General features: G+C 44.3%; 1 protein-coding gene across 6 annotated transcripts in view; it reads left to right on the plus strand.

The window, feature by feature from the left end:
* The window catches only part of LRP1 (LDL receptor related protein 1), a 308,287-nt gene that overhangs the window by 243,737 nt on the left and 43,845 nt on the right, over window positions 1-20,705 (plus strand). For all 6 annotated transcript variants that reach the window (XM_061554630.1, XM_061554632.1, XM_061554633.1 and 3 more), the window contains 15 exons: window positions 3,257-3,449; window positions 4,398-4,523; window positions 5,604-5,732; window positions 6,621-6,740; window positions 7,495-7,608; window positions 8,114-8,263; window positions 9,284-9,409; window positions 10,694-10,813; window positions 12,016-12,144; window positions 12,970-13,092; window positions 13,537-13,677; window positions 14,622-14,812; window positions 15,350-15,533; window positions 18,055-18,140; window positions 18,993-19,112. In XM_061554630.1, the coding sequence (XP_061410614.1) occupies window positions 3,257-3,449; window positions 4,398-4,523; window positions 5,604-5,732; window positions 6,621-6,740; window positions 7,495-7,608; window positions 8,114-8,263; window positions 9,284-9,409; window positions 10,694-10,813; window positions 12,016-12,144; window positions 12,970-13,092; window positions 13,537-13,677; window positions 14,622-14,812; window positions 15,350-15,533; window positions 18,055-18,140; window positions 18,993-19,112 (2,052 nt within the window). The remainder of the gene's footprint in view (window positions 1-3,256; window positions 3,450-4,397; window positions 4,524-5,603; window positions 5,733-6,620; window positions 6,741-7,494; window positions 7,609-8,113; window positions 8,264-9,283; window positions 9,410-10,693; window positions 10,814-12,015; window positions 12,145-12,969; window positions 13,093-13,536; window positions 13,678-14,621; window positions 14,813-15,349; window positions 15,534-18,054; window positions 18,141-18,992; window positions 19,113-20,705) is intronic.

Consider the following 20,705-nt stretch of genomic DNA (forward strand, 5'->3'; position numbering starts at 1 on the left):
ACTAAAGTAGCAGCTACATCAGCAGCAGCTACAGCTACAGCAGCAGCTACATCAGCAGCAGCTACAGCTACAGCAGCAGCTACATCAGCAGCAGCTACAGCAGCGACATCAACAGCAGCTACATCAACAGCAGCTACAGCAGCAGCCCCTTAGGCCAAGTCGCCTGACAGCTGCCCACTGTGTTGTCCTGTTGTTACCAAGTGTTGCTTGGCATGCCTCCGCTGGTGTTTCACTCCACGTGCTGCTGAGACTTGTTCAGGAGCGATTCCTTTCTGAACAAACAAGAAGTGCTGTATTTCTTCTAGATTTGAAGCTTTCGTGACTGCAAGGATTCATACTCTTAGGTTTTTTCGGTAAAGTCACGTAGGTAAAAAATAATAATAACATAGAATAATAATAATAAATGAAAATAACTCGATTAAATCACGACGTTTTGGAGGCAACACAAGTCTCCGTCTTCAGGTGGGACCATCACCGCTAAATTTACAGTAAATTTAGCTGTGATGGTCCCACCTGAAGACGGAGACTTGTGTTGCCTCCGAAACGTCGTGATTTAATTGAGTTATTTTCATTTATTATTATTTTATTATTATTTTTACCTACGTAACTTTACCGAAAAAACCTAAGAGTAAGAAGTCGTGCAACCAGAAAACGCATCGGAGAGCCGTGCAGCCCCACCACTGTGAAAACCCTACTCAAGTAGTCACATAATAGACCCAAAGTCAAGATCAGGAGGCTATCACAGCATCTGTATTTGATGTTATCTCACTTCACAACCACTGTTAATATCTCTGCAATATCCTGAAACTGTTGTCCGCTCTGACAATATCCCATCATCTAGATTCAGGAATGCCCATTCAATGCCTTTCTTGATAACACATCTTCCTTCATCCTGCACTTGCCCCTCCGATCACCAACTTGTTTTCTTGATTGCATCCGTAATGGTTTGATATGCAGATTGTGCTAATTATAATACTCAAACCCAATGTCATATTGAAAATAAAGTTGGAAAAAAAACACCCCAAGGGGGATTCTACATATACAGGTAGTCCTCTACTTCTGATGGAGATGCATTACGACGACCCCATCGTAAGTCGAAAATATCGTAAGTCGGACCATCGTAACTCGGGGACTACCTGTTTAATGAATGTAGCGAGGTACACATTATTGTTAGAATACATTTTGAATGTTAATTTGACCTTAACATATCTTCCTTACCATCACCTGATTGCAACAGGTGGAATTGTCCAAAAGGACAGGGAGACCTTACAACAATTTATGCACTTTAAACACTGTGCAAATGGTAATGATATAAATCAATCCATTTGAACTTTATATTCTTGATAAGAAACTGGTTTTTAATCATAGAGCAATCTGTCATTGCCTCACTACTATGCTGAATTATGAACCTCAATTATTCTACGGATTTACGATGTTCCCCCTAGATCATTGCGAGGTAACTTTTAAGATTGTTTAAAAAAATAATGTATTTTTTGTTGACAATTTTCATTGCATTTAAATTGATCATGTAGAGCAGTGTAATTAAACCAGTAATGCACACTCGTGTCAGCATGTTCACTCAGCAGTTGCCTTTATCGAATATGCCTTAATAATAATACGTTGCATACCACTGTTACTTATTCCAGACTTATTCCAGTATTTTGCACGACTTGCCGACGTGATGCTCACTCAATGTGAATTGACAGTTTCTGCACAAAACTAAAATAGCTGCTCTTTTTAGATTCCACTGAGCTGTGAAAATAACAGTCTGATGAAGCGGTAAAACGCATTTTCATCCTGACGTTTTTTTTTATTTATAAAGAAAGGGTTATGGTAGATGCACTTAGCAAAAAATAGAAAAGCTTCTTCAGAGAAAAATAATGAAGTCCTGAGCAATTCATTCCCTGAAGTACGCATACTTGATGGATGCGTCAGTGTGCGACGGATTTGGTTCAGACAGCCACATACTCTCCCTGCAATACCCCTCATAATCATAAGGTATACTTAATGGTGAGTTTAATACAGGAAAAATTACGACATTTAAATCCAATAGAGGTGTTTTTATTTAATTAAGGAATGAATGTGAAATCTTGACCAGCAGATATATTTTTCTGATTAAAAAAATCCTAACTTAATAGTTAATATTTTTTTAATTGTTTTCGTACAACTGGCAGTACTCGCATTCATCGCTGATCAGTATATTCTCCGGGTGTTCACGAGTCCGTGCAGGGAGGGACTTCTCTTGCAGACTGCTGCCCTCTATCTCTCTAAGAGACAATCTCTCACTCTCTTTCTCTCCGCTTGACTGGCTGTGCAGAGGCTGTTGTTTCATTTTTTTGTCTCGCTCTTTTCCTCCCTCTATTCTTTGTTCTTTATACAATCAATGGGGTTTTGTCCTGAGGTCCGGCGAACGGGCGTGCGTTGTGCCCCCCCCCCCCCCCCCCATGTGTTAAGGGCACAGATCAATGCATGCCCTCCGACCTCACATGTTTGGTCCCTACACAAATGAACGCGGTAGACCGGGGAGGCAGGAGGAGATGGGCTTGCTCAGGTGTGGGTGGCCTGCTCTGAGTGATGAGGCCACACGCGGGTGCAGCCACAGCGCCGGTAGCAGCCTCACCTGGCACCGGCCAGGTGTTAGCGGAGGCCCGGTCGGCGAGCAACACCGCGGGACTGCCGATTGGTCGCTTGGCGCATGGTCACGGCCTGCAAAGACGGTTTCGTTCCACGTACTTGGAGATTCTTCAAGAATTCAGCTTCTGAAGAAGCTCCTATCAACGTGAAGCAATATTTTTGGACATCATTCCAAACAGCATCAATTTGACCTGAAAACAAAATAACAGCCCTGTATGGCACAATCGCGAACACCTACGCAGCTGTCGCACAGTTATACGCCTACACGTTTTCTCACTGTGCAAAGACAAAGACAAACATCCCCCTTCTAGCCTTAAAATATTATTGGGCAGGTGCTGTTAACTGGCATCTATGAAGGCCGCCAAGGCACACAGTGCGGTGAGTGGCCAGCACCGTGCCCGACCGCCTTTGTCTCCCCCGTGGTGATGTTTTTTACACACCGTGCCAGTTACTCATTTGAGGCTGGCCCAGGATCACTTCAGATAATCGTCACTGGTGTTGGCCACGAGCGGGAATCGAACTCGGGTTTCCGGGTTCACAGTGCAGCACGCTAACTACTACACGAACTTCTCTCCACTGTGCGCGCACACACAAACACGCACACTCCTGCGCACCCACACAGGTTATCCTGCGCTCAGAGCCCGTGCACTCCTTCGGGCTGGCTGTGTACGGAGACTTTGTGTTCTGGACGGACTGGGTGCGACGCGCTGTGCTGCGTGCCAACAAGTTCACGGGCACCGACGTGAAAGTGCTTCGCGGGGAGATCCCTCAGCAGCCCATGGGCATGATCGCGCTTGCCAACGACACCAACAGCTGTGAGAGTTGTTACTTCTTTTTTGTTATCGCTATTGTTGGCACGCCATTGATGGTGCCATTTTTAGGGGCATTTGTATCTGTATGTGTGCATGTATGTTGAATGTCTTTCGCACCGTACGTATGTGGGGGGAGGACAACAACTCCATTACCCTGGTCGAGTTTGCTCTACCAGTTTACTCTACCAGTTTACTCTATCGCGGTGTAATGGTGAACTAACTTGACTATAATGGGAAGCACGGTGGCATACAATCCATGTGGTTCAAGATGAGGTCACCAATTCGGTCTTCCGAAGCGGCATTTGGAACAATGGGGCAAGTTTCTTTAGCCTGTCCAGCAGTATAAATGGGGTAGGAAAAAGTTATTCAATGGACACATCACGTGGTGGGGCAAAGTGTGTGGGTGCTCCCTCTGATAAATTTCCACACGTGATGATGAGCCACTTTAATGAGCTATAATGTGTGGCCAGGTCGCCTCTGAAAAAGAGCTCATCGCTCAGTGGGCTTTGCCTCGTAAAATGAAAAGGAGGTAAGTTTAAAGGGGCCCTGTTGAGCACCCTGTAGTGAATGCCCTTACATCAGGGCATTGAATGCCCTTCCATCAGGGCATTCACTACAGGAAACAACACTACTCAAACAAGCTCCCTTTTACCCGAGATAATGGTTGTCATTTAAAGGTTTTACTACTTTAAATCGGATACGAGTAAACTGTGTTTCCGCACACATTAACACAATAACCTTGCATTAACATTGAATGCTGTGGGTGCCGTGCAAACTTTTGCGGCGGATAATTTCACTTCGCCCGATTTAGGACCAACGAGGTGAACGGCGTAACCTTGCCAAGCCATGACATCGTGGAATTTAAGATTCTAAACGAATCCGTAATTGCGTTTACGATCATGCTTGTTGTGGTATGGAGCCTCTGGGTGTTTGTTTTTTCCCCTACTGCAGGCGAACTGTCTCCCTGCAAAGTAATGAATGGAGGCTGCGAGGACCTGTGCCACATCACCGAGGATGGCCGGTTCAACTGCAAGTGTCGCGGAGAACGAGTGCTGGTGGATGGAACGCGGTGCGTTGGTGAGTGCCCCCCCCCCGTTTAATTTGTATTTGTTTTTAAAGACTTCTCGGTACGGGTTCGAAGTGCACGGTCAATGGATGGTCGACGAACTTCCACGTTCCTCGGCTACGATCTAGGACATTGAAATTGAAGGTTAAGGGGGGGGGGGATGTGGGGAGGGGGGAATAACCCCCCTCTTTAGCTCAACCGCTGTCATCTTACTGATTTTATAATTGTTGTGAAGTGCCTTTGGAATAAGGCGATTTATAATTCTATATAACAATACTGGTAGAAGAAGATTAAAAGGAATGGGGGGGGGGGGGGTGTTGGTGGAGGGGTTGACAGGCTGAGTTCTCATAATTGGGGGAGAGATACCGCAAGCAAATCAACAAAGGGTGACCGTACTTTCATTTACACCGCCACTGAACCCTGCGACAGAGCTCTCTTGCTTTCAAGGGAGGTGAATTGCTCACAATAGGCCCAAAAGCCCAAAATGACAAAGTGGCCATCAACAAACAGTGCTGTTGAAGGTTTAATGGTGAATAAGAGTCTTGGATTTAGCAACTATAATAAGCCTTGGGAAAAGAGATATGTGGGAGGGAATTTAAAAGCCGAGTAGTTGGACTGAAAAAGCAGAGTAGAAGATTTTTTTTTTTTTACCAGCAGTATGAGAGTTGAACACAAAGCGGATGAGATGAAACAGTCAAGTCTGGAAGACCAAGTCTTCAACGTGCGTGGAGGAATCATTTTAGCGAAATTTATGGGAAAACAGTAGCCATGCTTGTAGCGATAGAGGACTAATAAGGTGGTGACTGACTGCCAGTGAGCAAGTGACTCACTGAGTGCTGGAATATCAATAAACTCGACTGATTTACATTGAATTCTTTCAAGTACAAGGAGGTTGGAACTGCTTTCACTGGAAAAACATTCGATCTGGACAAACATTCTACCTAGAGCACAAGTGATGAGGATTAAGATGCTGATGCAGTCACGAGTATTTACATTGGGCAATGTTGGTTTGATATATCGCTGTAAACCTGTAATAAAATGTGTTTATCGTAAAGTGTGCTTGTTAAGACGTTGATGCTCCCTCTGCCCAGCGCGGAAGAACTCCTGCGACCTGCAGACCGAGTTCGAGTGCAACAATGGTGACTGCATTCGCTACCACCTGACGTGTGATGGCGTTGCTGACTGCAAGGACAAGTCGGACGAGAAGCCCTTCTATTGCAGTACGTGAGAATAGAAAATTTGTGCATGACTCTTTCAGTGTTATACACCATCGCAGCAGGCTGAGTGGATGGCCATTGGGGGAAATGAGGGGTGAATCTTGGGCCCGTGCCCTACACAAACTCTCCGTGGCATTTTCACGAACATTGCGCTGCTTATATGTGCATCACGTGTGAGTGTGGCTTCGCATGTCGGATGTTCCAAAATAAGCTCGTGTTCCGTGCGCGGAATTCTGTGTGTGCATGTGCTTCTGCAAGCTGTGCATTCGTGGTTAAACAAGCTTGATAAATAAATAATGCATGGCCAACCACGATGTATATGTTACGGATAAAGTTTGATTGCAGTGCCTCGTAATGCACGTAAATGCGTTGTCCTCTCTTTCGTCATTGACACTGACGAAGAGGCTGTGGATGTCCCACTCGTTGCTTTAATGCGGGCATGGTGTCAGGTTGTTTGTGTCCTGTCGTCTGATTCTATTTATTTTAACGAACAATTTACTGACACCTGTTATTTATATTCATACTGTGGACCTGTTTCATACATATTGCGTACGGTTGTGCAAGATACACTTCCTTGAACTGTACCTGTCAAAATCACACGTTTGCAACGGTATTATTTTCTACATTTAGATTACCCTGTACATGATTGGCACAATGATGCGTGGATACGTCGCTTAATATTGCTTCTTAATCTCGCGCTACATTCTTTGAATTGCGCGAGTCAGGATCTGCATTTCTAATCTCAGCCTTGTGCCATTAGGCTGGAATGGACAGAGATGATGATGATGATGATTTAAAGAGAAAGCTTCCTATTTTCATACTGCGTAAAGCCAGGTCTCATGTCTTCTTGACACCTTGCTGTACACTTCGTTTGTGCTTGCTGTCCCACAGCCAGCCGTCAGTGCAAGAACGGCTACGTGAATTGCCTCAACGGCCGCTGCATGGAGACTGCCAAGCTGTGCAATGGTGTCAACGACTGTGGAGATAATTCGGATGAGATTGCCTGCAACAGTGAGTGCCTTCGCTCCATAGCTTGCATAGATTCTTATTATTGAGGTGGGGTGGGGGGGGGGGGTCAACTCCACTCAGGTTTCCCACAGAGAAGTGTTTCATCCGTTTGAATGCTAAACGTGGACGCATGCTGTTCGTGGCGAGAAACTTAATTTGCAGACGCGTATGGCCGGTATGTGGAAAGTGTGCGGCGTCTAGGCATGTACTGTGTCACGCAGCATATCTTGTGTGTAACTTTTGCAGCCATTCATCAAGTAGATTATTTAGATTATTTTTGCTGCGATAAAATTACACGTGATGAGCCACTTCGTTGAGCTTTCATTTGTGGTCAGGTTGCTTCTTGAAAATAAGCTAATAGCTCTGGGCTTTGCCTGGTAAGATAAAGCATTGTTTAGTTTTGTTTGTATATTTTTTGTGATTTATTTACCTTTCCTATACTTTTCACTCCTACCGTGTTTTCTTTTGTTTGTTATTGCAACGTTCTGACCTGCCCATACTGGACATCTGTGAAAAAGAGCTTTATAGCTCATCTGATTCCTCCAGCATAAATATTCTGATTCGGATTTATTTTTTACTTATCAAATAGTTGCAACTCAAGCTCTTGCACGGTTGGCTAGGTACGGTGCAAAAGAAGTTCACACATAACAGCTACGTTATTATTTTAGTGCTCATGTCCGCGTGTCTTTCTGTGTGTGTGTGCGTGTGTTTTTCCTTTCGTGCTTTCCCACATGCGCAATGCTTCGGGGTACAAAAGACTCCACCTGTGGCGCGGATGAGTTCCGATGCGGCGACGGGTCTTGCATTGCCAACGTCACTCGCTGCAACCAGGTGGTGGACTGCGACGATATCTCCGATGAGACCGGCTGCGGTGAGTCCCATTCACGCCGGCTCCACGATGAATGCATACAAGCAATACCAGGTATAAAGATGCCGCTTTCACGAACGTATACAAAAAGATAGCAGGCTCATTTAAAATGTTTTATATAGAAATTTTTTACTGTTACTCGGTGGAAATAAAGATCATGAGATATGGTCCAATTCCATCTCTGTCGTCAATAAATCTCGATACACCTGGGTATTTCCTGAAGAAGCCCCATTTGTCAAAACCCCAGATATGTGTGTCCTCTCAAAATCCAATTGGTATGTTTAATGAACCTGGCATTTCTTTCTACATGTGTTGTAACAGGGAACTGTTCTTATTATAATTATCTGGTTGAATTATTTTAAGTAATACGTTCATTGTGACACTACCAAAACCATTGGCAGTGCAATTATAATTTTGATCAAATGTCGTTGGCTTCGTTGACACTGCTGCAATTGCTTCGTAACGGCGTTGGTGCTGGTGGTGTCTTCTCTTTATTCTTCTTCTGCAGGCCCGATGAACTGCACCCATTACCACCGGCTGGGCGTGCAGGCGTCGGGCTACGTGAGCTGCAACTCCACGTCGCTGTGCGTGCTTCCTGCTTGGATCTGTGACGGCGCCAACGATTGCGGAGACTACGCAGATGAAAAGAACTGCAAAAGTACTTGCAAGGCGACATCAAAGCAACTTTTGTTGACTTCCGCTAACCTTATCCTTGTGGCACTATGGTTGAGGTTACTAATGTCTGAGCCAGACTATTGAAGAGTACTGCTGGTATTGTTCAGTTATTCTTTCTTCTGTTCACGGAAGGTTAAAGAAGTTCTCACGTGAGGTGAAGTAACCAACATGTTGTCGTCCGGGTTAGGCCATGTGTTGAGAAAATCTGCTTTAATGTCTTCACTATGCACTGCTGCGGGCATCTTCAACTCCGAAAGAGATGCCCGCGGTAGTGCGTAGCAAAAGCTGAGAGAAGATTTTCTCAACACGCGGCCTGACTCAGAAGGACAATGGCTTGAATTACAAGCTTCTGCGAAAACTCACGTGCTAAATTGGAGCGAGGTAATTGTCTGAGTCGACGAATTAAAACCCATCGGCTGCGAATTAAAACCCATCGGCTGCGAATTAAAACCCATGAAGTGCTTCAGTGTCACATTGAAATTAGTTTTCACATGCTCTGCGGGGCTGTGCGCTCAATGGCATGGATGATTACCATTGCTTATTTCCTCTCGCTTATAAATGCAGGGCTTTAGGCTTTTAGTGAAAATGTTAGCCCGAGAAAATAGATATATACTACGTGTCACGAAGACTCAACTGGAGCTCAATGGATTATGTAGCTTGATAACAAAAAACAGCTTTGCAAATCCGTCTTGTAGATGGATATTATTTTATATATGCATATAAAACGACTGGAATCGCTGAGTCAATTCTCGACATTGAAGAGTAAAACGTTCGTTTGTTCATTTCTCAATCCGCTTGTCCGGGTGAGGGTCTCGGCGGCAGCATGTTGAGTAGGGCAGTCCAGACCCCCCCTTCCCTGCCGACAGGGCCTAGCTCTTCCTGGGGAATTCCCAGGCATTCCCAGGCCAGCCGAGCGACATAGTCCCGCCAGCGCGTCCTGGGCCGGCCCCGGGGGTCTTCGTAAGTTAACGCCTCTTTTCTTAATTGACCTATCGCCGCGCAGAGAAGTCGGGCTCGCCTGGCTGCAGCCCGGACTACTTCAACTGCCCCAGCGGCCCCTGCATCCCCACGGCCTGGAAGTGCGACCGCGAGCCGGACTGTGACGACGGAGCAGACGAGCTCAACTGTGGTGAGTTCTGATGCACACGCTCTCGCTGGGGCTGCGCTCGTCATTCGAAGGCCACCGCGGGAGCCACTTGGTGGACTTTAGTGCAGCCATGTGACGTGTGGCCCCTGACAATATACATATGTGAAAACATCACTCCCCCCTTCTCCACCGTTGTCGTCGTGCTGTCAAACCCCAATGGTTACACGCGTGCTCGCACTAAGCAATCGTCTGAACCATTTTTGTTTTCTGGTGAAATGTAATTTTGCCACTGCCTACCATCGGCTATCAAGATACACTTACGTATCCGTTAGGACACTTGAGATCCAAGATCGCAAATTAGAGTGGACTGCTAACGATGGAAGCTTGGCAAGAAATTGTGTGTGCGATGCCAGGCACGAACTTTGGAAATGTTAAGGGATGTAAAAAATAGACCCTCGAAAACGTTCAAAGTTTGAGGTCCAGATGTGAGTCACATAAGCTTAGACGAAATGCATTGAGTCCCACCCTCGCTTACATGAGCACTATCCTCTGATCCTGGCGCGGTTCGATTACTGACCAATGCCACCAGCGAGGCTAATGTGCACCGTCAGGCTATTACTCGACGCCGTGCTTAAGAGTGTAAGTTTCGGGTTTGGATCATGTGTTCAAATCCCGCTGAGAAGATGATGCAGCCTCTCCATCCGTCCAAGCTCGATAAGTGAAAAACACTCTTCACACCTAGTCCGCCGACAAACGTGAGCACACTACCTCATTGCTCGCTTGCACGTTGTTTAATTGAGCAGTTGGATTTTTCAATCTGAAAGCTGACTATTGAAGGCGATGCGTTCTCCCTTTTTATAATCGGTAAAAGGGCACAATGACTCAATGGGTTTAGATGGTTTGAGAGATCCTTAGGCCAGGCTTTCCTTGAACAGATGTTATGGGTTAATGGTAACCGAGATCTATGTATTTATGTCAAATGTGCTAATATTGTTGCCGTTATTTTTAAAGACGAAGAAAAATGGGACGATAAAATGAATTCCCTCATTTATGAGACGAAAAATTATTTATAGCATTTCAAGCGAGTAAATAAATGATCAGTTGAATAATTTCTATTCAAGTGTGCACTTCAATAGGCATTTCTTCGGCTGGGTAGATGAAGCTTAAATTTTTTATATTTAAGGATGGGGACAGTACATGAGATGGCAATTTTCAATTCTCTTTAGGGGGTCGCATTTTAAACGCTCGTATAGTTTCCCGCAGAGAAGCGCTTCGCGGAGATGAGGTGTGCAGTGTTTGTTTAATGCTGGTGCCTGTGCTGTGCAGATATGCTCTGCGCTGTGGATCATTTTGAGTGTGACAACGGAAAATGCATTACCAAGCGTTGGATGTGCGATGGGGAAGATGACTGTGGAGACCGCTCTGATGAAAAGGACGCCCACTGCAGTACGTATACGCTGAAACAGAGTGTCTGCGACCAAAATAACAGGAGGAGCCATTTATTTTATTTCGAGAGCCACAACGTAGTCCTTACAGAGCTAGGACGAGCCCAATTAATTTCTGACTCGTTATTCAGAACAGCTTTTCTCGCACGTGCGAACATAGCTTATTCAGCACTGCACCTTACAATAGGTTATAATAATGCAGCTACTAAAATGTATCCTTTTTTATGATCTGTTATGGTGGGAATGTGTGGGGACAGGCTACCGTTGTACAGATGCTCCAAACGTTGTGTTTATATCCATTGAATCATTTGCAGTAAAAAAATTAAGCAACATAAATGCTAAATAAACTAAATATTACACGAACATTTGGCTGCAGTCGAAATGTTAGGCATTACGTTAAAAGGTTATAGTTAGGCACGGTCTTGCTTCATTGTTGGCGGTGCAATAAAACTGATGCTAAAAATCTTGCAAAAAAAAGCATGGCTTGAAAAAGTAACACTGCCCACTATGATAGGATAGCCTGGTGATCAGTATGCTCCATACTGAGCAAATTTGCCAAGCGTTCGCAGTTATAATTGTATAATTTGTTCAGCAATATTGTAGTATAGCAGCAAAGCTGCCCATACGCTGTGTAACGTGGACATTTTGACCCTGTGAGATCATTCACAAGGGGAAGTAGGTGCTCTGGTGGCAATAATAAGAATATGCAACTTGAAAATATTTCACAACTGAATTACTCAGCTCAATCTTGCAGCCCTAGGGTATTGCATGTCATTGACTTCTAATAATTACAATGTAAAATATCTCTTGATTGAACCATATTAACATACGCAAAGAGGAACCCTATATCATTTGTTTTCCAAATGTGAGACCATTAATCATACAAATTGCATAACATGAATTGTATAGGTGGCAATTTGAAATCAATGCGAATAATCAAATCTAATAAATATTGTGCTTGGGCCGGGTTCGTTGGTCGTGCTGACATTCCTCCTAACCCACCCACCCTCTACCCTGTCTTGCACACTTGTGCAAACTCTATTAGAAAACAAAGTTTTGCTGCCTGGTTAGTGTGAGACGCCCAAAGGATGTGCGTGCGAGCTTCTCGTAATAACAATGATCATAAAACGAAGGAAAAAAATTGCACGTGAAATATTAGAATACGGTTACGTGCTCATTACCCCTTGCGCCGTTCTCCCCCAGGTGCGGTCACGTGTGGACCCGACAAGTTCCAGTGCCCCAACTCGCGCTTGTGCATCCCACCGCTCTGGGTGTGCGACGGGGATCGCGACTGCCCTGACGGCGCCGACGAGAGCGTCACCAGCAGCTGCCGTGAGTCCCCTCTGCGGCGGCGTGTGCACGCGCACGCGCGCAGCCGCACGCGCGCACCCAGAATGCATTCCTGCTCGGAAGCCGACGTGGGGCGGCGCCTGCAATGACTTCAACTTGGCCTCGCGTGTGGTTGACTGAAGGCAAACAGCGCTTGCTGTCCATCATGATTAAATGGTGCTGAATGTTCCACTGTGTTCGCGTGTCAAGATCGGTACACTTTGACCGTCTAGTTTTGGGGCCCCTGAGCTTCTGAGTTAGTAGGACTGTGTGTGCTCGACTATACATATGGGCGCGCTAAAACGTTCTCATAAACACCCATATTGAACCACATGCAGCTGGATGGAACCGCATGCAAATAACAAGAGTAGTAACCAATTAGATTAGCACATACCATTCTTTAAAATGTAAATAACACTATAAAGCCTGTTTTTTCCATAATTAAACTAAAGAACTTGGTTATTGTCAGCATTATAATTTTTTTACTTAATCGCAACTATTTCTTTTAAATTTTAGTAGATGCCAGAAGCCAATTGTTGCTTATAGGTATGATACCAGTACACCTTTCTACCTTGCAGTATGTCCAATACAACTTCACAGATTTATTTACAGAGGTATAGAAACAGATGCTGAAATTGCTGCCTTCATGGTAGTAAAAATATTAGGCGATACAAAACTTTAACTGCTCCACACAGCCACTGGTTACGGTGCTAAATATTTGTTCCAAATTGCGTTACATCGGCCCGTGGCTCGAGAACGATGCCATCCTTGTTTCTGACAGAAATATTTTTTTGTTCCCTACGTGTGCGTGTGTGCGTGTGCGCACAGTTTTTCGAAATAAGTGCCCTCCCGAGGAGTTCCAGTGCGCCAACAGACGCTGCATCCTGCAGCGCTGGGTGTGCGACCACGACAACGACTGTGGGGACAATTCTGACGAGTCTCCCGAATGCGGTGCGCGTCTTCCATTTCCCAACGCCCTGATTGGTCCATTGCTGCCCGTCATTACTTTTGTCTTCGTACGTCCGTTTATGGGGTTGTTATTCTGTGTGCCCCCCTCCTCAAGTGCTTGAATGTATGTTTCATTTCTTTGCGCACACCGTACGTAGCCAACCCATGGAATTCCACTTCCCACTGCTGTTTGTTCCCGACAGAGCAAAGGATGTCCTGGGCATTTAAAGACAATAAAAATAGCATAGCTTTTCGTTGTTAATTTCTGAAATCGAACTACACATTTAATGGACTTTTAAATTATACTTGTCTACATGAGAATTTTAAATGTACGACACGTAGACTGTGTGTGTGTGCCCATGCATGCATTTCGTTTGAGCGTGCACATTTCACTTACGTACGTATATTTTGAATACTCATTCTTCGATTTTACCGTTTTCTTCGCAGATTACCCTATGTGTGGACCTAATCAGTTCCGCTGCGCAAATGGGCGCTGCCTGCTCAAAGGCAGTTGGGAATGCGACGGAGACTTTGACTGCCACGACCGATCGGACGAGGCTCCCATCAACCCACACTGCAGTGCTAACAGTGCGTTTCGGCCGCGTGCCCCCATTAATATTAACGAGAGTCTCGCCGACATTACCTTGGTTGTTGTTGGGTTTTTTTTCCGCGAATGTTGTCGATCTCTTTTTCGGTGTCGAGATCGTCACCGCTCCGTCAAGTTTCCACCGTGCGCGAAAGCCGCCTCGTCGTGCTAAATAATTCACCGGTTGGCACTCGCTTTACACATTCGGCGAAGCTCTTGTGTGTGCAACAACCATCTGTTTCTACGAGCCACTCGATTCAGGGAATTTCCAGTCGCTGTTATTTACGATTTGCATCAACTTACTTTCATGAATAATTCTATACGCATGCTGCTTATAATTATAAATGGCCGTTCATAAATGCCTGCAAAGTTTGTTAGCCAGGAGGAAAACAGTGTTGATTGATAAGCATTGGGAAAGTAAGAGCTGAATATAATTGAAAATAATAGTTTGGACCCACAAACATCTTGCCAAGGGCAATAGCTAAAACGTTCAGCAGTAACAGCAGCAATGCATTGATATAACAGCTTTCAAGACGAAGACAGGTGGTATGGTAGGCTTACACCTGAATTTCACATCGCCAGTGACTATCACTAGATTCCCGCTCACGGCTCACACCAGTGACGATTATCTGAACCAGTCCTGGGCCTCTGCTCGGTCGACTCGGCCTCAAATGAGTACCTGTAGCGATGTGTCAACATCGCCACCAGGGAGAAAAAGGCGGCCGGACGTGGGGCTCGCCAGCCAACCCCTCGTGCGCTGTGTCGGCCTTTGTAAGGTGCTATTCGCTAACAGCACTTGCCCCGATAGTCTGTTAAGGCTTTACGGGGGCATCTATGTCTGTGTCTATTGAATTTAACCTAAGCTCAGACTTTATTATTTTTACAAAATGCTCAGATTTCACGACGCCGCACGCTGAATCCATCGTTACCGCATTTGTCCGAACAGACAGCAAGTGTAACGACTCGTCCTCGTTCCCGTGCGCCAACGGGCGGTGCGTGAACGAGAGCATGCTGTGCAACAACCAGGACGACTGCGAGGACGGCTCTGATGAAAGGAACTGCAACATCAATGAGTGCGCCGACCGGCGCATCAGCGGCTGCACTCAGGAGTGCACCGACCTCAAGATTGGCTACAAGGTGCGGCGTGACGAACGGGTTGGCACGTTCACAGCTCTCGGTGCCTCGACGCGCAGACCCCAGCAGATTGTGCACTTTAGTGGGGCGGTGGACGCCCGAAGTGCACTGCGACCCTATGATACGTGGATCAAACAAAGCACTCGAAACATCGGTGTACGGCAGCAAGAGCAGTTTATGCGAATGCTGTCACAGGAGGTCACGCGTTTGGCGCAACCGTCCTTCGCCGACTATGCGTGACGAATAGATGAGTGAATTTATTTTCCCGATGTATGTCCTTGCTCGTAATAACGTCGATCGGCAGGTCCGCGTGTTGTGTGGTAAATTGTGGGTCCTCTTACTCCTTCCAAGACGTCTGATCGGCATGGAAAAGCTGCCTCTAGTGGAGTTCCTTCTGCCAGCAGTGGCATGAGCAATAACTTCGCAGGGCCTAACCGTTGCACCATTAAAACAACAAAGCAGCGACATTTTTGGAAATTCGAATGACACCTTGCCGTCCTAAGCTTTGTGATTGAATCATTGGTGTTTGTGTGCGTGCAGTGCAAGTGTCGTGCTGGATTTCAACTTAAGGACGATGGGAAGACGTGCGTCGACAGGGATGAATGCCGAACCACATACCCATGCAGCCAGACCTGTCTCAACAGCCACGGCAGCTTCAAGTGCCTCTGCACGGATGGCTATAGGCAGCGGGTTAATGATTCCACCAGCTGCAAGGCCATTTCTGGTGAGTCACACTTCCATAGTGCAGAGTGGCTGCCTCCTCTTGTTTTCTTAAGTGAGAACCTTTAATGTAATCCCTTCTGATAAGCAAGTTCCCAGCCTTTTGGAGTGTGTGGATCCCTTTTCAAGGATTTTTTTGTATTACTTTAATTAGAGTTATCCCAAGTGCTTTTAGGCTTTCCCGCATATGCCGCCTTGAAATGCATTGGACAGTTCAGCAGCACAAACTGCGAAAACATACGCAGCAGTGTTTCATCAAAGTTACAAATCTAGAAAACATACTACTTAAGGCACCATGCGATGTTGCTACCCATTTCTTTCTTTTTTATTTTACCACAGCAGGTGTCAGTCATTTTTATTTTATTAATTTCACTTCAAAATGTTCTTAAAGCGCATCTTCTTGCTGAGCAAGATACAATTCTTAAGCTATACCATTCTTGCAATGATCTTTATTGATTTAGTTTGTAGTTTGAATGCAGGATATAACCGAATCGGTGAAGTTAATAGAACTCATTTTCTTGTATGTACATGCTAGACTCGGCACAAGAGCACACTTGACATCGATGCTTGCAGGCAGGAGTGTCATGGGTGTTTTATTTTAGTCAGCGTTTGTCTCCCTTTCAACCAGGTGACATTAAGAATTGATAAACGCTGCTCACTTAACCTTTAATTAAACAGGAACACAGCAACAAGAGGCTCAGTACTGAGTCGATAGCCAGTAATTGCTTAGATCAAAATTAGTCATCGGATGGTGCAGCGAGCCCATTCTCCATCTTTCTATCTCCTGCTTTTCATAACCGGTTCGGATTATGTTGACGCTGTGTACACGAATCGCAACGTGATGTAATGGGGCTGCACATTGGATCTATAAAATAACTATATTACAAAAAAGACTAGTCATAGAGTAGAGAATTGCTGTTATCCACGATAAGGTGGGGAGGGGTGAGGGGACGTCCAAGTACCCTACCTGGAATCTACCCATAAACCACTGGGAACCATTCACCATGAGGGACGATACCTCCAACCTCTCGAAAGTGTGGCTGCGCCCTGCTGCCAGGAAGAAGCCTGCATCTTCAGTGTTGAAGCACTTTCTGAGTGGGGCACCGTTTCCTAGTGTGTGTGTTTGTGTTGGGGCGGCATTGCGGGAGAATTTAAGAGCAAACAGTGAAATTGTGCTGAAGTTGAATGAGTCCAGCTGCCAACATTCAGTGAATCACTTCACCAGGCCCAAACACAATCTCTGGAAAGTACATTTCATAGGCAGCGGGTGCGAGTGGAAAATTACTATTTGGCCAAGGCAATTATATCGGCGTTGTGCGTGCATGAGCATTGTAGAATTTTAAATCAATGTATTTTTTTTGGCACTCACAGTTTCACTGTGCCCTACGACTTTTTTGAAAAAAGTACATAATTTGTCTATAGACATCTGTTATAGGCCTTCATTTGCACAGTTGGAAGCTACCATCGTGCCTAAAATAACTCCTTTCGAAGCAGCACAATCTCTTCCTGACAGAAGTCAGCTTAAATATATAATTTTTTTATATAAGCCTGCAGTACAGTAAGTCCTTGCTTTTAATGCGTTTTTAGAAATCTTATTTTCGTACAACACAGTTCTTACATTAGGGAACACTTCGCACAACGCGGAACACGCACCGTTATACGAGCTGGGCCTGGGTGGTGGGCGACGAACTACTTTATTCAGTGGGCGACGAACTACTTTATTCAGTGGGCGACAAACTACTTTATTCAGTGGGCGACGAACTACTTTCTTCAGTGGGCGACGAACTACTTTATTCAGTGAGCGACGAACTACTTTATTCAGTGGGCGACAAACTACTTTATTCAGTGGGCGACGAACTACTTTCTTCAGTGGGCGACGAACTACTTTATTCAGTTCTTGGTCCCACCATGAGAATGGCTGCAGGCTGATTTTACAGCGCAAATTCGATTCAGTGCAGTAATTCCTCGCTTCGTGCGGTTTTCGCTTCATGCGGCACATTTCAGGAGCGCATCCACCACATTAAACGAGAGATAACTGCAATCTATTTAATTTGTCGATTTAAAACCCAGGACTTGCGTGTTGTGCTCACGGCTTCCGATGCAAACGTGTATTGCGATTAAAACCTTTCCTTTCTGTGTCCTACACTGACTAAGTGGTTTCAACTCACAATACAGCCACTTCTTGATGCAATATTTTGGCAAGTAACATTGTGCGTCTCCAGTGAGCCAGCCGTTCAGTTGCTCGAGGTATTTGGTTGACAAGTTGCTTTTCGTCCAGACATAGCCATCTGGAAAACAGTATTTCTAATACTTTCAAGCGGCTCGAATTGTTTGTCCTAAATCTGTTATTCTCAAAGCACTCTTGTAAACTTTATGGTCCGCTGCTTAGAAGAGTTTCTATGAAGTACGGGGATGAAGTTGTGAAATTCGTATTCGTGAGAAGTCATAGCGTCGCAAAGGTTCTGTTATAGACCACCATCTGTTTTGTCACGCATGGACATGTAAATGTTCTTCTCTCAATACAGACGAGGAAGCCATTCTCATATTTGCCAACCGCTACTACTTGCGAAAGGTTAACCTGGATGGCTCAAACTACACGCTACTCAAGCAGGTATGGACTTTCTGAGGAAACTGTGATGAAATGTTTGCCCTCATGATCATCTTAAAAAAAAGTGAAGTGGCTTCGTGGAAAAAGGCGATAAGGCATACTGTGTGTGAATGTACGTTGAACTTATTTCGCACCGTACGTAGCCAACCGTGCTAATAGGTGGTGCGGGGGAAATTCGTTTTCAATCTATATTTAAACGTGCATAGCTCCAGTGGCTTCCTAATATCAGAAGGAAGCCGTGAGGAGTGAAGACATTGGTGCTTTTCATTAACATTTTCATTCAATGAGATGCATTTAAACGTTGGGCTAAGTTGATAACTCATTTCCTTAGAACTGATTTTTTGTGCTTCGTTTGTTGTCCTTCCCCCGCACTTCCGATTAGCACAGTTCACTGTGTTCGGTGTGAAAAATTAAATATACATACATACTTGGAAATTGGATAAATTGTTACCTAGTCTTCTGCAAATTCTTAGAGTAACGGCTTTTCATTTTATGCCCTACCATATGCAATGCAGTTTGTATAATGTGTATACTGCTTTATATCAAATATTCAAGACTAATTAATTGAATTTATCTATGCAGCAATGTTATGGACTCAGAAAATGACGATGCAGTAATCTTTATTTGATATAAATTCAACACATGTTTAAATGCCATCCTGCATGAACACATGATTGCAGTATTACGACACACACACGTCAAAACATTTAGTTGTGATGTGTACAGGAACATATATAGCATAGAATTAGATTTCAGTGATATTACAGAATGGTATTACAACATCGCATTAAAACCCATTTACTGTGATCTACTGCGTGTGGACATCCACGGAGCTGTGTTTTTTTTTTAATGCAGGGGCTCAACAATGCAGTGGCTCTGGATTTTGAGTGGAGCGAGCAATGGGTTTACTGGACGGATGTGACCACGCAAGGAAGTATGATCCGACGGATGCACATGAACGGATCCGACACACAGGTGAATAAAAGGCTCGGGCGAACCCTCCCCTCTTCCTCCTCGGTGCCTGATGATGATGATTTCGTGTGGCTCGTGAAGTCCGTTGTACGTGATGTACCTGTGTAATTGCTTTGCGCGAGAGTTTGTGAATTTGCAGATACACCCACCCACTGGCTTTAAATTTCTGTTTGGGGCAGTGCGGATTTTCGTGGTCTACGGTTTCATGTGCATAGCTGCAGATGCATACGTACCGAGTCTTTTGTCCTCGACTTGTGCATTAGGCATCTGTGTCCTGTGATTGCAGTGCAACCAGATTGTGTAAATTTAGTTTTTATTGTTCATCACATGAGATGAAGAATAACCAGTCTCGTGTTATTTTAGTACAAATTCGGAGAAAGCAGATGGTCCACTTCGCCTAGAAGCTATATAATGGTGCACAAATTATCGAATGATAATGTATTCATAGATAGTAGTACTGCAATTATAGTCTGATTTTGTATAATCCCTGCATTGCAAAAATATATACCAACACATTTGTAAAACTAACTCAACAAATTCAGTCCTATTAAATCCTTCCAGCTTCAAAGCTATACAATACTTAGTGACACACCTCAGTCTTGTTAGTATTTAATTGTGAGTAAGTGGTGGATGTTTGTATATGTATATCCATCAATGTCTGCAATAGGTGTTTTAATCGTTACGTGTTGTGACGTTTATTCAATAAATAAGCCTAACACATCAAAGGAAGTTCTTGTACGGGAGTACATTTTAATTTAAACTACATCAAAGCTGTGGTGTCTGGCACAAGATAGCCTTCGCATTGACCCGAATGACAAACACAATTTCGGTCATTCAAGCGCAGGAAATACCATTTCGTGGAGGAGATGCTCAATATAGGCACAGAGCAATTAGCGGTGCCCTTTATCAGGGCCTCCTAGGAAGCCTCAAGCAAATGGCGCATTTTACGGTTTTTATTGTTGTTGATATTGACATTATTATACGAGTTTTATATTATTATTTTGTTGTTGAGTAAATCAATTTGAAATGTATATATGTTTTATGGTTGAAGCATTTAAGATAAACCATCAATAATGCAATTTGTTGTAAGTTTCTTCTTTAATACATACTGTGGTATGTGATTTAAACTGTAGCTCACTGCCCAAGTGAAAGTATTGTTGGAATTGTTTATTAGAATCCTCGATAATCTGTGTTTGTATCGGAGGCTGAGTACTGCACTGTGATCGCAGTAATCCGGGTTAAATTCCGGACCACGGCTGAATGCTAATTACATGCTAATTACTAAATTCACCGCGTGTTTATAAGTAAACGCACAATGAGCAAACGTTACAACTGCATTCACCGTTGCTCAGTCCAAAAATATGATTATTAAAATTACCCTTTTTACAAATTGCATTGAACGCCAACCATTGTATCTCGTTCCTTAAGCTCTAAAGATGAATATCTTGAAAAACTAGTTTTTTAATTGCTTAAATTACATGCAATATGTAGTTTGCAAGTTAAATTCCATTTTCACGAATTTCATACTTTTAAATTCTGATCACTTTAGTTGAATAATTATACGTCTTATTTCAACATGTTTCGTTTCCTCAAAAT

This window comes from Lethenteron reissneri, chromosome 20 (genome assembly GCF_015708825.2).
Source record: "Lethenteron reissneri isolate LAM-NWPU_2019-01 chromosome 20, ASM1570882v1, whole genome shotgun sequence".
Classification (NCBI taxonomy): Eukaryota; Metazoa; Chordata; class Hyperoartia; order Petromyzontiformes; family Petromyzontidae; genus Lethenteron; species Lethenteron reissneri.